The sequence below is a fragment of the Scyliorhinus canicula genome, chromosome 21 (assembly GCF_902713615.1).
Source record: "Scyliorhinus canicula chromosome 21, sScyCan1.1, whole genome shotgun sequence".
NCBI lineage: Eukaryota > Metazoa > Chordata > Chondrichthyes > Carcharhiniformes > Scyliorhinidae > Scyliorhinus > Scyliorhinus canicula.
The window spans coordinates 57,259,741-57,275,434 of record NC_052166.1 but is presented as its reverse complement, the minus strand read 5'-3'; the positions used below and the strand labels follow the sequence as shown (position 1 = coordinate 57,275,434).

The window sequence follows — 15,694 nt, the reverse complement described above, 5'->3', positions numbered from 1 at the left end:
CATCAAATTTAATGAATGCTTCGCTGGAGCAAACAGCAAAGGGGCCGCCGCCAACGCCTCCAGACACAACCCCTTACATGAACCCAACTCCACCCGTACCCAGGACACCTCCTGGTCCCCAACACCTTCTCTGCATTGGCCGCCCATTAGTAAAACAACAGGTTCAGCAGCACCAATCCCAACTCTCTCTCTCTGCAAGAAGCCCCTCCAAATCCAAAGAGTTCATCCCGCCCATATAAACCCTGTCAGCAACCACTCCAGCCCCCCAGAAAATGCTTAAGGCAGGGACACCGAAATCACTGAAACAAAAACACGAATCTTGGCAAAATACTCATCTTATCGCTGGCACCTGGCCTGCCAGAGACAATGGAAGGCTGTCCAATACCTGCAAATCCACCCTCACCCTACTCGCCAGACTAGTAAAGTTCAGCGTGCCCAATCCCACGCCACCTGGACCCCCAGATAGTGCAAGCTAGTCCAAGCACAACAAAAAGGCTCACTTTTCCCAAAATTTAGCTTACACCTGAAAAAGAGCCAAACTTCTTTAATATCCCCGTAATATTAGCCATCACTGTCCCGGGCTCCTTACATATAACAAAAGGTAGTCAGTGTACAAAACCCTGTGCTCTACTCCGCCCTCACGATCCCTCTCCACTTGTCCGAGGCCCTCAAGGCAATTGTCAGTGGCTCAATCGCCATTGTGAACAATAATGGAGACAAAGGACAACCCTGTCTCGTCACCCTATACAACCTGAAGGAGCCTGAAATCATAGCGCTACCTTGCACACTAGCCGACGGTGCCTCATACATCAGTCGCACCCAATACAAACCCAGGACCAACCCCAAACCTCTCCAGAACCGCAAGTATCTGCACTTAATCATGTCGAAGGTATTTTCTAGGCCCAAAGACATAGTTATCTCCAGCTTTGGCCCCACCGCCGGTGCAAGAACCACACCGAGTAACCACCTCACGTTAGACGACAACTTCCCTTCACAAAGCCAGTCTGATCCTCCCCCACCATCTCCGGGAGACATGGCTCCAACCTTAACGCTAACACCTTGGCTGCCAAGTTTCACATCAACATTAAGCAGGGAGATCAGCTGCTACGACCCACACCTTTAGGAGGGAAAGAATCTCTCAGCAGCTTCTTGCTGCCTTAACTGATGGGCAAAAAGGCGACTGACCTTCTGTGCATATTTGTACACCATCTCAATTAACCACCACAGCTAATGCACCACCCGGCCTGTGGACAACAGGTTACAGGCTTCTTCCTGCATGCCCAAAGCTCTGGCGTGGGATCATTCGCATACTCCCTATCCACAACTAGAATCTCACCCACCTTATCCAGATGAGCCTTGTACGAAACAACCTCTCCCTTGATCACCGCCTTTAAAGCCTCCCACAAGGTAGAAGGGGAGACCGTCCCGTTCTCACTCCATGCCACATAATTCCTTATGGCCTTGGAGATCTTAACACAAAACCAGAGGTCAGCCAACAGACCCACATCCAACCTCAATCCCCCCTGCAGTGTCTGACCTGCCTCCAGTTTCAAATCTACCCAATGCAGCACATGGTCCGAAATGACCAACGCCGAATACTCTGCATTTTTTACCCCAGGGAGAAGTCTTACCCCAAACAAAGTAGTCAAGCCTCGAGTGTACCTTGTGAATCGGCGGAAAATAGCATAAGCTCCTTAACCACCATGGATCCACCTCTCCTGTCTTCTCCATAAATGCTGCCAACACCTTCGCCATCCCCGATAGAGACAGCCACCTTGGCCTGGAGCGCTGTAACTTTGGATCTAAAGCACTGTTAAAATCCCCCCTTAGCCAGCTGGTGCATATCCAATTCCAGAATGGTCACCAACAGCCATTCAATGAAGTTATCAACATCTCCATGAGGGGTATACATGTTCAATAACCTTCCCATCCAGTGCACCTGTCACCATCACATAACGACCACCCTGATCAGCCACCACCAGCCCTGCCCAGAAACAAACCCAATTGCTCACCAAAATCGCCACCCGCCTTGCCCCACTATCAAATCCGGAGTGAAAAACCTGGCTCGCCCAAGCCTTCCGCAACCTGATGCAATCCCGCACCCACAGGTGTGTCTGCTGCAGGAACATCACAATCGGCCCACAAACCTTTCGAATGGGAAAAAAAGACTTGCCCTCTTCATGAACAACCTGTGATGGGGCAGGGCTTCTAAACTCCAAAGTATATTATGAAGTCCACCTGACCTACAACCTTTATGTTGAATTTGGCTAGGATGAGCACAAGAGCCTTCACTTCAGGTGTGATTCAACAGTCTTCCCAGACACATTAATCAAAATGAGCTTTATTCTAAAGAACTTAGTTAACATATATATATCAATTACAAACATAAAGACACCCCACAGCTACAATAATCTATGTATAGCACTTAATGAATTCCCCCTTAACTGTTCCAATTCAAAAACAAAATCCTATAAACCAAAACCCTCTTTTCAAGGGCGTGGCCCACCACTCTGCATTCTCACTTGAATAAGACTGGCTTTCCCTGAGATTCTGACCCAGTCTCACCAGCAGCTTTAAACGGTTCCGGAAAGCAAATTTTATCTTTTAAGTTACCAAAGCAGGTAGCTATCATCAATGTTTTTTTTCTGGAACAACTCTTTAAAATGAAAATCAAGAGAGTAAGGCCAAAACACTTATTTTCTCTGTCTGTAGTCCACAGCAGCCAAAAACTGAAAATGAAAGTAAAACAAACCTCACAGCCACAGCTCAGCTGCACCCACAAAATGACATAACTAGAGCCATATAATACAAAAACCTTTCTTAAAGGGACACTCCCATGACAAACTCCCTCAGGCCCCGCACATTCCAGGTGATCAATCTTGTCAGGGATCTGTGCCCTCTCTTCCCACCTTCGCCCCCACCACCTCCCACCCTCAAGTCCCCAGCCCCAAGGTGGAACAAAGCAATAAACGCCTGGACACACACACACGCACCATGAAAACTTAAAAGTACCAGTGAAGCATGAATTGTACTATTATATTCATTAAATTAAACAATGCAGCAGTTTGATTTGGCTGTGGAGACTCACCGGACGTAGCTGGATGTACACTGGGTGACCGCCTGCCATTCGCACCATTGGTTCATAACAGTCAAAGTAGGGCTCAATAATAATCACCTGTTTTGGAGCAGAGAAAGTGGTTTCAATCAAGGTGGGAATCCTGGATTTTTTTCCCTCTTCCAGAACCTGACACGCTGCTGCCACCCAGCTACTTGCCATATCCTTGGTAGCAGAAACGATAAAGCAGATTATTAACTGAATGGCCATAAATTAGGAGAGGGGAATGCACAACAAGACCTGGGTGTCCTCATACACCATTGCTGAAGGTAAGCATGCAAGTGCAACAGGCACTAAAGAAGGCAAATGGTATGCTGGCCTTCATAGCGAGAGGATTCAAGAGCAGGAGCAGAGATGTCTTGCTGCAATTATGCAGGGCTTTGGTGGTCACATTTGGAATAGTGCGTGCAGTTTTGGTCTCCTTATCTAAGAATGTTCTTGCTCTAGAGGGATTGCAGAGGTTTACCAGACTGATTCCAGGGATGGCAGGACAGATCTATGCAGAGTGATTGAGTTGGTTAGGGTTGTATTTGCTGGAGTTCAGAGGAATGAGGAGGGGGGAGGGGGGGATCTCATAGAAACCTCCCATTCTAAAAGAACTAGGCAGGTTAGGTGTAAGAAGGATGTCCCAGATGGCGCGGGTGTCCAGAACAAAGGGTCACAGTCTGAAGATACAGGATAGAGACGAGGAGAAATTTCTTCACCCAGAGAGTGGTCGGTCTGTGGAATTCGCTACCACAGAAAGTAGTTAAGGCCAAAAGATGTACGTTTTTAAGAAGCGGTTAGATATAGTGATATAGTGCTTGGGGTGAAGCGAATCGGATCAGCCATGATCAGAATGAATGGCGGAGCTCGCTCGAAGGGCCAAATGGCCTCCTGTTCCTATTTTCTATGATGCTGAGATCAGCTGATTTAGCAGATTAGAAATCAAACCCGGTTCCTTCTGACCTGCATGGCGGGCGCTGAAACACACACCTCCTTAAACATATGAACACAAACAAAATTGGGCTCAAGAACAACACAATAATTAGGAAAGTTTAGTTTAAAAGCTTGGAGTGTCAGCGTAGAAATATGATTCAATAGTCATGAAAATCTCTATAAAAGCGAATACGATAAACGTTTGCTTTGTTGTAATGAGTCTAACTTTTCTGGGACACCGACAATTTTCACCTACTTCATCTTCATCATCAATTAACGCCTGGAAGGAACAGAAGAGGGCCTCATACGCTCCAACCGTCACCAACACCTCACTGAATGGATCAATGTCTTGTCCCAGTAATTTCCCAAAAAACTTTGCTAGGATTTTCACCAATGGAGGATGACCCTGAAAGGGAGCAGAGAGAGCAAGGAATAAAAAGAAAAATGTATAAAGCATGATAGAAATACAATGTACCTTTACTAAACCCATAAATGGAGGGTCGAACATCAATTAAGTTAGCCAGAAATGACTATAAAAATATTTTATTGGTCAGCAAATCTTTAAAATATATGTTGCAACACAAAAACAGCTATCATTTGTGTAATGTAGCACATTTGTGTAATGTAGCATTTAAAAACAAAATATATTTTAAATTTGTTTGCACACAAAGGCTAACTTGCAGTACTCTTATAATTGTTGGTCAAAGTCAGAGTCAATTTTGGTCAGCATCTGGGTAACACTGGCAAAATGATATTTGTTTAAAACTAGTTGCCTCGACTTTGTAGGTCACCTTGGAGGGATGAACCATTAAGTAGGCCAGGCTGGGTGAGAGATGCCCATTCTTGAAAGATTACAATAATAATAATCTTTATTGTCACAAGTAGGCTTACATTAACACTGCAATGAAGTTATTGTGAAAAGCCCCAAGTCGCCACACTCTGGCGCCTGTTCAGGGAGGCCGAGGGAGAATTCAAAATGTCCAAATTACCTAACAGCACGTCTTTCAGGACTTGTGGGAGGAAACCGGAGCACCTGGAGGTAACCCACGCAGACATGGAGATAACGTGCAGACTCCGCACAGACAGTGACCCAAGCTGGGAATCGAACCTAGGACTCTGGCGCTGTGAAGCAACAGTGCTAACCACTGTGCTACCGAGCCACCCATCAGATTGGTTTTACAATAACCCAGCACCGCCCATCAGATCGGTTTTACAATAATCCATTCTTCATGGTAATTTTAGGTTTTACAATAATCCAGTTTTCATGGTAATTTATCATTGTTTGAGCTCACAAACGATCAATTTCACAACTGCCTATTGGGAGTTGAATTTACGATCTCCTGACTTCTCACCCAGGACCTTAACTGTTGACCCCCTCACCAGATCTTAACAAGTGACTGTCATAATCTGGTCACATTCTGCCCATTTTACTTTTACTAATGGCGCTCAGGAGATATGTTACTGCCCGTCTTTTGGGTGTGAAATCACAGACCAGGGCGTCGGAAATATTGCCAGAACCAGGATTTGGAAGGGGTGGGGTCAGCTATATTAAAAAAATTAACATAAAAATGAAGCAATTGTAATTGCTTTATCATAAGCCCATGAGGCCGTCTTTGAGTGTCATTCTTATGAGAATTGTTTATTGTGCCTTTGATGCAGAAACACATTCTAAATTTGACACGAGAGATTTGGAGCAGTAACCAAAATCAACTCTGGCGCCTGTTCAGGGAGGCCAAGGGAGAATTCAGAATGTCCAAATTACCTAACAGCACGTCTTTCAGGACTTGTGGGAGGAAACCGGAGCACCTGGAGGTAACCCATGGTCATCATTCGGCTTTTAATTCCAGATTTTTATTCAATTTAAAATTCACCATCTGCCGTGGTGGAATTCGAACCCTCGGTCTCTGGAATGTAATATAAATGTCGCCAGTCTCAGAGGACCATAGGCTGCTCTTGCCTTGGAGAGCTACCTGGTGGTGATTTAACTTGAGGGTCACCACACCTCAGGCGAGGGGCAAGGTTGAGAAGGCGGGGCTTTCATGAATAAGCTCATCCAGTACAGAGATTGAACCCACAATGTTGCCATTTCTCCACATCACAAACCAGGCATTCAGCCAATTCAGGTAACCGACCCGCCTGGGGCCTCTGGATTAGTAATCCAGTGACAATACCGCTACGCCACTGCCTCCCGTTTAAAATTGGGGATGCACAATGTCAAAATTAGAGGAGTGCAGATATCTTTGAAGGTTATGGAGCTGGAGGAGTTTACAGGATAGGGAGGGATTTGAAAACAAGATGAGAATTTTAAAATCAAGATGTGCAAATATAGGTCAGCGAGCAGAGGGGTGATAGAGGAATGGGACTTGCTGAGAGTCAAGACACAGACATGGGAGACCAGCCAGGAGTGCATTGGAATAGTTGCGTCTAGGTGTCAAATGCACAAATTAGGGTTTCAGGAGCAGCTGAGCAGAGAAAGGGGCGATGTTACAGAAGTGGAAATGGGTGATGACACAAGAATGAGATTGGAAGCTTATCTTGGGATGAAGTGTGACATTAAGACTTCTGACAGGAGAGGAATGGAGTCGAGAGCTAGGGAACAGAATTTGGAGTGGGGACCAAAAATAATGGCCTTTTTTCCTCATTTTAAAATGAAGGAAATTGCTGCTGGCTTTACGTTGAATAAGCAGTTTGATAATTTAGCTATTTGGAGGAGTCAAGAGAGATAGATAGTTCATAGAACAGTACAGCATAGAACAGGCCCTTCGGCCCTCGATGTTGTGCCGAGCAATGATCACCCTACAAGCCAACGTATCCATCCTATACCAGTAACCCAACAACCCCCCCATTAACCTTATTTTTTATGACACTAAGGGCAATTTAGCATGGCCAATCCACCTAACCCGCACATCTTTGGACTGTGGGAGGAAACCGGAGCACCCGGAAGAAACCCACGCACACACGGGGAGGACGTGCAGACTCCGCACAGACAGTGACCCAGCCAGGAATCGAACCTGGGACCTTGGAGCTGTGAAGCATTTATGCTAACCACCATGCTACCCTGCTGCCCACTAAGATGGTGGCGAGGTAGAGCTGGGTGCCATTAGCCTGCTGATGAAAATTAATGCTGTGTCTTCAAATGATGTTGCCAAGGGGCAGCTTGCAGATACAAAATAGGAGGGGGTCAAGAAGAGATTCTTGGGGAACACCAGAGGTAATGGGGAAGGAGTAGGAGCAGAAGATTAGTTCAAACATTAAACTATTTTCTCTCCGTCTTTCTTTTTAATTTTCTTGCTGTCTTTCCGATAGGTACTAAGCCTGGGACGTAGGCAACAGGATGCACATAGAATTAGAAAATAAATCTACCTCCACCCACTTATTTAATGGGTAAAGGCATCATATGGATAATATAGAGAAGATACACAATCTATTTTGGAGTATATCCAGTGGGTCATTAAGAGTTCCCTCAGCACCTCCGAGCAAGAAATGGAAAAATCACGCACTTACCCATTGCAATCTATCCAATAGAAGGTGCATTTGAAGCACATACAGTATTAGAATAAAATCAGGCTTTGCAGTTCAATAAATTACCGCCACTTACTGTTTAGATTCGCAAACGAAGAATGGTCGGTGACTTGGATAAGATGTCAGAGTGGTCAGTGCAAACACGATCCTATCAGCTCACCCAACCTTACAGCCCCCTGATATATCAGCACGCATCTAATTTTGACCACTTGTGCAGCCTCAATTTTAATTGTTCCAGTCTTTTGGAAAAGTGCCTAGTCTATTTCAGATTACCCTGGAAGAGCAAGGACCTCACAATTTGAGCAACAGATGAAGCGAGCTGTTTCAAGCTGCTACTATACTGTAGCAACACTAGTGGTATTCGTCACCAATAGGATGCTGCTGTCAGGCCAAAAAAAAGAAGTAATGTGGTATATGAATTTCAGTGCCAGTGTGATGCTTGGTATTTCGGCCATACGTCTCAAAGACTGGCAGATTGTCCCTTCTGCTGTTCACAATGGGCAAGGTACATATCGTACTCAACCAGCCTGTGCTTGCAAAGTGTCCACCATTAGACACGATTCCGCAATTGGACAACATTTGCTAAATAATCCTCAGTCTGCTAAGGATTACGCTGACAATCAATTTGAGGTGGTCAGTCGGGCGCTTGTATGTGCACGGGAAGCTACATATATTAATACATACACACATTGTGCCAGTTTCAGCTAAACAAAATAAGCAATAACCATTTGCTGATTCATTCCCTCAGGGCAGTGCCTTGACCAGAGTCCAGCTGCTTGGTTTAACTTTCAAACAATGCTTGGCCGTTATTGGTCAGTCATCATGGCAACGCCTCTACCAATCATGTCCACTTGTCAACCAATCAGCTTTCTCTTCTCATATAGTATAAATTGTTCTTTTCCCCTTACACTGGTATTTTTGTGAAGTGCTGTTTTGAGTGCAAGGTAAAAAGCGTTGACGTGTTTCTCTTTGTTGCAATACTCAAGTTCTGTACTATCAAACAACTGTTCAGCGGAGCGTTTGCTGTAATTACCCCAGCAGAGCGAACAAACCTTTGAGAGTATCCCTTTATAACATTACAGTATATAGCCCATCTCTTCAAGGTTAGTTCAATGTGCAGTGCGCAGAGTAATCTTATCCTGTGCTGTATTATCAAAAATAATTACTCACAAAACCCCTGGTGTACTGGTTGGGGCCATTGTTTATGGCTCTTGTGAAAGCTTCTTTTATAAAATTCGGAGGCGAGAAGTCAGGAAATCCCTGTCCCAGGTTAACAACTGGATGACCAGCAACAAGGTTGGTAAATTCTACCCTGTAAACATTGGAAAGAAACATACATTAGAATTTTTGAAAGCTGGTTTCACATCTCTCTCCCTGGTACCACTCATAGAATTTACAGTGCAGAAGGAGGCCATTCGGCCCATCGAGTCTGCACCAGCCCTTGGAAGGAGCACCCGACTCAAGCCCACACCTCCACCCTATCCCCATAATCCAGTAACCCCACTTAACCTTTTTGGACATCAAGGGCAATTTAGCATGGCCAATTCCAAGGTGAAAGCATAAAAAACATGGAAGAATTGCAGCAGCAGCCAGAAAATAAAATAACCAGCAGTCCAGCTGCAACGAGGGATATTCTTCTTCTGTTCACTGAATGCATGTTAGCTATGCAAGCTCAAGTGAGGGCATCCACTGGCTCATTGAGCTGCAAAATAGCAACACTGGTGTCAAATCAATATTGCATGCTGACTGACTCCATGGTCTGCCTTTGCTACATACTTCCTAAAAATTTTCATTGTGCGCCCCAACACCTATAGGGTGTTGCATGATGCATGTCACAAGTGCACATGCATTTGTAGAAATATGATTGTGGATCTTTAAACAGCCAACGGACAGGTGCAACAAGGCCTGATTTCTTACCCATTCAGTTTAAAAAAAAAAAATAATCTGACTTTTTAGAAAAGCAAATTTGGAACAATCCTATAAAAACACTCAGTCACAAAACTGTTAAGGGTTTTCACTACATCAACTCTGTGGCGTGGGGAGGGGGCTATGCCTCCCAAACTTACTGTACTACTATTGGGCAGCGGATGTGGAGAAGGTGCGGGGCTGGACCAAGAAGGGGGAGGCACGATGGGTTAAGTTGGAGGAGGGCCCATGCAGGAGTTTGCGGTTGCGGGCATGGGCACCACTCCCGACGGCTCTGGGAAAGCACTCGGTGAGTCCGGTGGTGATGGCCACTTTGAAGATCTGGAGGCAGCTTAGGCAACATTTTAAGTTGGGGGCCAGGTCGGGTCGGGGGTGGAATTATGGCGAAATCATGGTTTGAGCCGAGGAGGATGGACGCGAGGTTTCGGTGATTGGACAAGGGGGGTACCAAGGAAATAAAGGACTTGTTTCTTGGGGGACAATTTGCGTGTTTGGAGGAGTTGGGAGAGAAGTATGGATCAGCGCCGGAAGAAGGGTTTGGATACGTGCAGGCGCGGGACTTCGCAAGGAAGGTGTCCCCGACTTTCCCGATAATCCTCGTTGCTGGAGGCAGTGCTGTCAGCAGGTGGGCTGGAGAGAGGGGTTGTTTCGGCGATCTATGGGAGAATCCTGGAGGACAGGGTGTCTATGGATTAAGGAAAAGTGGGAGGAAGAGCTTGGGGGGGGGGGGGGGGGGGGGGGGGGAAGAGTTGGAATAGGAACTGTGGTACGAGGTGCTGCGGAGGGTAAATGCCTCAAACTCGTGTGCAAGGCTGGGGCTGATAACAGTTGAAAGTCATGCATAGGGCGCACCTCACAAAATCAATGATGAGCCGGCTGTTTGAGGGGGTGGAGGATGTCTGTGAGTGATGTGGGAGGGGCCCCGCAACCACATTCATATGTTTTGGTCCAGCCCTAAGCTGGAAAGGTTTTGGCGGGAGGTATTTAGCACAATCTCGGAGGTCTTGCATATGGATGCGGAGCCCACTCTCCGAGAAGCCATTTTCAGGGTGGCAGACTGACCAGAATTGCAGGCGGGGGGGAGCCTTCACCTCGCTGATGGCTTGTAGGGGGGTCCTATTGGTGTGGAGGTCAGCCTCTCCACCCCGTGCGTGGCGGACGGACCTGCTGGAGTTTTTGACCATGGAGAAGGTGAGGTTTGAGCTGAGGAGGGCAAACGAGGGGTTCTACAATTCTTGCGGTTTGTTTATTATGCACTTTCAAGTTGATTGCCCTTGAATAATGTGGGGGCAGGGGGGAATTTTTATTTTTTATTTTGTTGGTGGTGTTTTATTTGTGTTTCGCTTTTGTCTAGTGAAAATGTTGAAAATATAGCAAATAAAAATATTTTTAAAATACTCATGAATTCTTTGAGTAGACAATGTGAAATGCAAGCAAGATGGCGCTGGAGCGAGGCGACTCTCTGCGAGCTCTCCCCAACATATCCTCTTTTTATTTATCTTGTACTCGTTCTAATCTTTTAAAATTTAATTCTAAGACTAACATCATTACTAACCTCTTTCTCACGTTGTTACATTGTGTACCTTGTGTTGCCCTATTATGTAATTTATTTTATTTTATTCCCGTGTACTTAAAGATCTGTTGAGCTGATCGCAGAAAAATACTTTTCACTGTACCTCGGTTCACGTGACAATAAACAAATCCATCCATCCAATTAAATGTCTTGCCACTGCCACAGAAAAATGTATTGCACATGAAATTCTATCCACTGATACCTGGCAATAAGCAAGGTTTCTCAATGCTTTTTGTGGTCAAATTAACCCCAATTCATAAGCAAAACATGAAATTTACCAAACATTCTTGTCTAATCCTTCAATTCTCCGAGCATGTATCTGCCGGGACATCTTTACCTGAATAATGCATAGAGAACAGATTTTATTTACAATAGCCAGAATACAAAAATCAAGCAATTAAAATGAACACCAGACCACAACAAAAATTAATCAAGTTAACCACTATATATGGTTATGACAGTATTCAAAAAAACAAAAGCTTGGATGGAGGAAACAAACTTTCACAAGTAAATTGGGGAATATAGTTAATACTGAGGAACTGACATAATATATCAATAAATTGCAGAATGGCAGGGTAAATAGTAAATCAATTTCAATACAGCTAGGTGAGAGGTGGTATGTGCATTTTTTAGGAATAGGAGGTCACTCACTCAATGAAAAATAATAGTCTAAATGAGGGATTAAGGGATGTACATTAACAAAGTACTAAAATAGCAATTCGGGTTAACTCTGCGAAATCAAAGCACTGCATGCCATTTCGAAAGGAAAAAAAAGATCAAATGTAGACAAATTATGTTGCAACTTTTTCAGAACCTTGGTTAGATTATAGTTGTAGCACTGTGCAGAGTTCTGGTCTCCATATTACAAAAAGGATTTTGAGGCACTGGAAAACGTGTTAAAAAGATTCATTAGGATGATAGCTATTGGAGTCAGCATGGTGGCACAGTGGTTAGCACTGCTACCTCACAGCTCCAGGGACCGGGGTTCTTTTCTGGCCTCGGGGGACCGTGGAGTTTACACTTTCTCGCAGCGTCTGCGTGGGTTTCCTCCGGGTGCTCCGGTTTCTTCCCAAGTCCAAAGATGTGCAGGCTAGGTGGATTGGCCAGGCTAAATTACCCCTTAAGTGTCCAAAAGGTTAGGTAGGGTTACCGGGATAGGGTGGAAGTGTGGGTTTAAGTAGGAGTGCTCTTTCCAAGGGCCGGTGCAGACTTGATGGGCCGAATGGCCTCCTTCTGCACTGTAGGGATTCTATGAACAGGCAGGGCTTTCTTCTCCCGATAAAGATGAATGAGAGGTGTCTTTGACAGGACTGGCATACAGATATTTCCACTTGTAGAGGGCTCCAAATCTTGGGACCTGTTTAAGATGGTCGCTGAGAAATCCGGGTGAAACAGTTTTATCAAAAATTCGAGTGTCGAGATTGTGGAGCTGGGCCAAATGCAAACAGCAGTTACATTTAAGGGGAAGCCAGTTAAGTACACAAGGGAGAAAGGAATAGAAGGATATGTTAATAGGCTGAAATTATGCAAAGTGGGAGGAGGCTGGTGTGAAGTCGAAATAATATAGACTAATTGGTCCAGTTTTGGTGATCTGTTTGCAGAGTTGTTGCCGACGACAGTGGATGGAACAATCCACAATAAATTGGAATATATGGTTACAAATTACAGATTACATGACACAAAATGGATACATAGAAGGTATAACAAACCTTGGGCCAAACGCTCACAATGTCAGTAACAAAACACTTGCCTTGCATTTCCTTGGGACATCCCAAAGGACTTCAGAGTTAACAAATTATTTCTGAAGCATAATCATTGCTACTGTACTATTGTTGTGTAGACAAACACAGCAGCCAGTTTGTCCCACAAACAGCAATGAGACAAGTTAACTGGTTAATCCTCTCTGATGTTGATTTGAGGGGTAAAGTTTGAGCAGGACAAAGTTTCAGCAGGACAATCAGGAAAACTCCCCATCTCTGTTTTGAATAATGCCACAGAATATTTTACATCCACTTGAAAAGGCAGATGGTGTCTCCATTTAATGACTCATCCAGAAATTTATTTTGCAAATATTCTTATTGAACACTTTAAAATTTACATACAAATACAAAAACATAACCCAAAAGCAAGAAAAGCCCCCAAAATCCCTCCCCAATTACTGACAGTGACCAGCTCTTGAAATGCATAATGAATGGTTGCCACCTTGTATAGAACCTCCCAATTGACACCCTCAGTGTGTATTTATCTTTCTCCAAATACAAAAATCTCCAAATACAAAAATTCCAGGAGGTCCCTGGGTGGAGAAGCTGATCTCCACTCCAGCAGAACCCGCCTATGAGCGATCAGCAAGGCAAAGGCTAAAACATCCCCGCTACTGACTGCCACTCTGGCAGCTCTGACACCTCCAACGTTGCCTCTAGGGGACCCGGCTACAACTCCCTGCCTATGATCGCCAATATGGTGAAGAAAGAGCCCCAAACGTTTGCTAGCTTAAGGCATGCCCAGATGTATGTGATTCGCTGGGTCCCTCCCACACCGTCTGCACTTATCTTCTACTCCCTCAAATGCCTGACAATCCTTGCCCTCGTTGAGTGAGCCCGATGCACCTTCATTAGTATGAGCCCGAGCCTTGCACACGACGGTGTGGCATTCAGCCTCCACAATGCCTCACACCACACCCCCTCCTCCATTTCACCTTCTAGCACCTCCTCGCATTTCACCATTCTTCGGTTCCTCGCCACCTTCCCTGCCCATATAAATGACAAAATTCATGCGTTCCACTCTTACAAAGAACGCCTTTGGTAGAAACATCGGCAGGCATTGAAACACGAACAAGATATTTATCTTCACCGACTGCACTCGCCCAGTTAACGACAGTGGGTGACTATCCCATCTCTGTGGGTCTGCCTTCACCCTGTTCACCAAGCTTGCAAAAAACTTAGCTTTTGAAGCTACACCAATCCTTTGCCACCTGTATCCTTAAGTACCTGAAGTGTGAGTTCGCTAGCCTGAATGGCAACAGCCCCAAATTAGTTCCCCTCCCCGGCGGGATGACCGGAAAACATTCACTTTTGCCCCAATTCAGTTTATACCCAGAAAAAGCTCAAAACCGCTTTAGTATACCCATTATGTCCCCCAATGTTGGTACAGCAACAGGTTGTCGGCATTCAGAGGCATCTATGCTCCCCCTCCCAACCATCCCCCTCTACTTATCCGAGCTCCTCTAGGCAATGGCCAAAGGCTGACTTCTCAGAAGTTGGCACCTTGCTACAGTGCAGTACTCCCTCGGTAATACTATGAAGTTGCAGCCTAGATTATGTACTCAAGTTAGGCAGAGGGTCTTGAACCAAAAACCACCTGACCTGAATATATGTGCTACTATAGAGCCAAACTAGCATCTACAAATAGACAGAAAAAAACATGAAGATATAACGAAATGAAAAGTGGAAGGAAATGGGTAGTGCCTAGCATCTCGTCAGTTGATGCTGTAAAACCGGGACCAGCTCCTGGCAAAATAAATACAAAAGTAGTCTGCCAAGGAGTTCTTGGCTATCAAAAGGGAACAGTGCACACTTCAATGTGTGATGTGTCTTCAGATATTTTTTTCCCGAAGAAACACCAGCTTGCATTTACATTGTTAACTACCATTTTTACTTTACACAAAGCACCTTGTAGTCATTTTTCTAATAATTTTGATGAACACTGGCTTTTTACAGTCACCCGATTAAAATACAATACCCATGGCTAGAAATAACACCAACATCAGCTGTCACTACCACTCCACTAACCTGAATGACCTTTTAGAACTTCCAACTTGCTATCCAACAAATGGAGTCTCTCATCACGGAATTCTCCCTGTGATGAAATCATGAATCTCAGTTTCATCAATCTTCACCGTTAATAGTTCTTCCTCTTCCACAAATTACTTTGCTATCTGAATGACCTCGAACTCATCATCAATCGACCTGTTCAGAACAGCTGTTATCCATCAGACTGAAGGGTTCACAGGCAAAATATCATAACTTATCTTTTCTCTTTAGATGCTAAATGGCCTCCCTATATCTCCAATATTTTGCTGTCTTTTATTTCAGTGCATTATTACTGATTTATCATTTTATACTCCATAGCCTCCAAGTTGAATTGTTTTTGAATAACACAAACAATTTTTAAAAAGACATATCAGTTTCAATAAGGCGCAGAGAAAGCTAGGTCAATGTAGACTGACAACACACTGTGCTACTTTACCTATGGATGAAACATTAAGCCAAAGTCTTGAGTGCTTCATGGGCTAGTTTAACATAGTGGGCTAAACAGCTGGCTTGTAATGCAGAACAAGGCCAGCAGCGCGGGTTCAATTCCCGTACCAGCCTCCCCGAACAGGCACTGGAATGTGGCGACTAGGGGCTTTTCACAGTAACTTCATCGAAGCCTACTTGTGACAATAAGTAATTATTATTATCAAGTGGAAGATTAGGTGGCATGAGAAGCAGGGAATTTTCTCCAGATTTTCCAGGTCAGCAGCCTTCTTCCAATCAAGATCACCAAAAATTAATAATTATTGGCTGAGAAACTGCATTACACAAAGCAGGTGCTGTCTTTCCCATGTTACGGTCACCTCACTTGTAATTGCAACCTCCCTT

At 44.7% G+C, this 15,694-nt stretch overlaps 1 protein-coding gene across 7 annotated transcripts in view; it reads right to left on the bottom strand.

Moving 5' to 3' along the window:
* The window catches only part of LOC119955578 (kynurenine--oxoglutarate transaminase 1-like), a 51,506-nt gene that overhangs the window by 24,370 nt on the left and 11,442 nt on the right, over positions 1 to 15,694 (bottom strand). For 6 of the 7 annotated variants that reach the window (XR_005458498.1, XM_038781911.1, XM_038781906.1 and 3 more), the window contains 4 exons: positions 11,333 to 11,391; positions 8,726 to 8,867; positions 4,290 to 4,439; positions 3,089 to 3,175 (listed from right to left, as the gene is read on the bottom strand). Coding sequence is in view for 6 of the 7 variants with exons in the window: in XM_038781906.1 (XP_038637834.1) it covers positions 3,089 to 3,175; positions 4,290 to 4,439; positions 8,726 to 8,867; positions 11,333 to 11,391 (438 nt within the window). In the remaining variant the exon portion in view is untranslated. Of the gene's footprint in view, positions 1 to 3,088; positions 3,176 to 4,289; positions 4,440 to 8,725; positions 8,868 to 11,332; positions 11,392 to 14,842; positions 15,020 to 15,694 lie in introns of all 7 variants that reach the window. The other variant, XM_038781909.1, reaches the window with a different exon arrangement.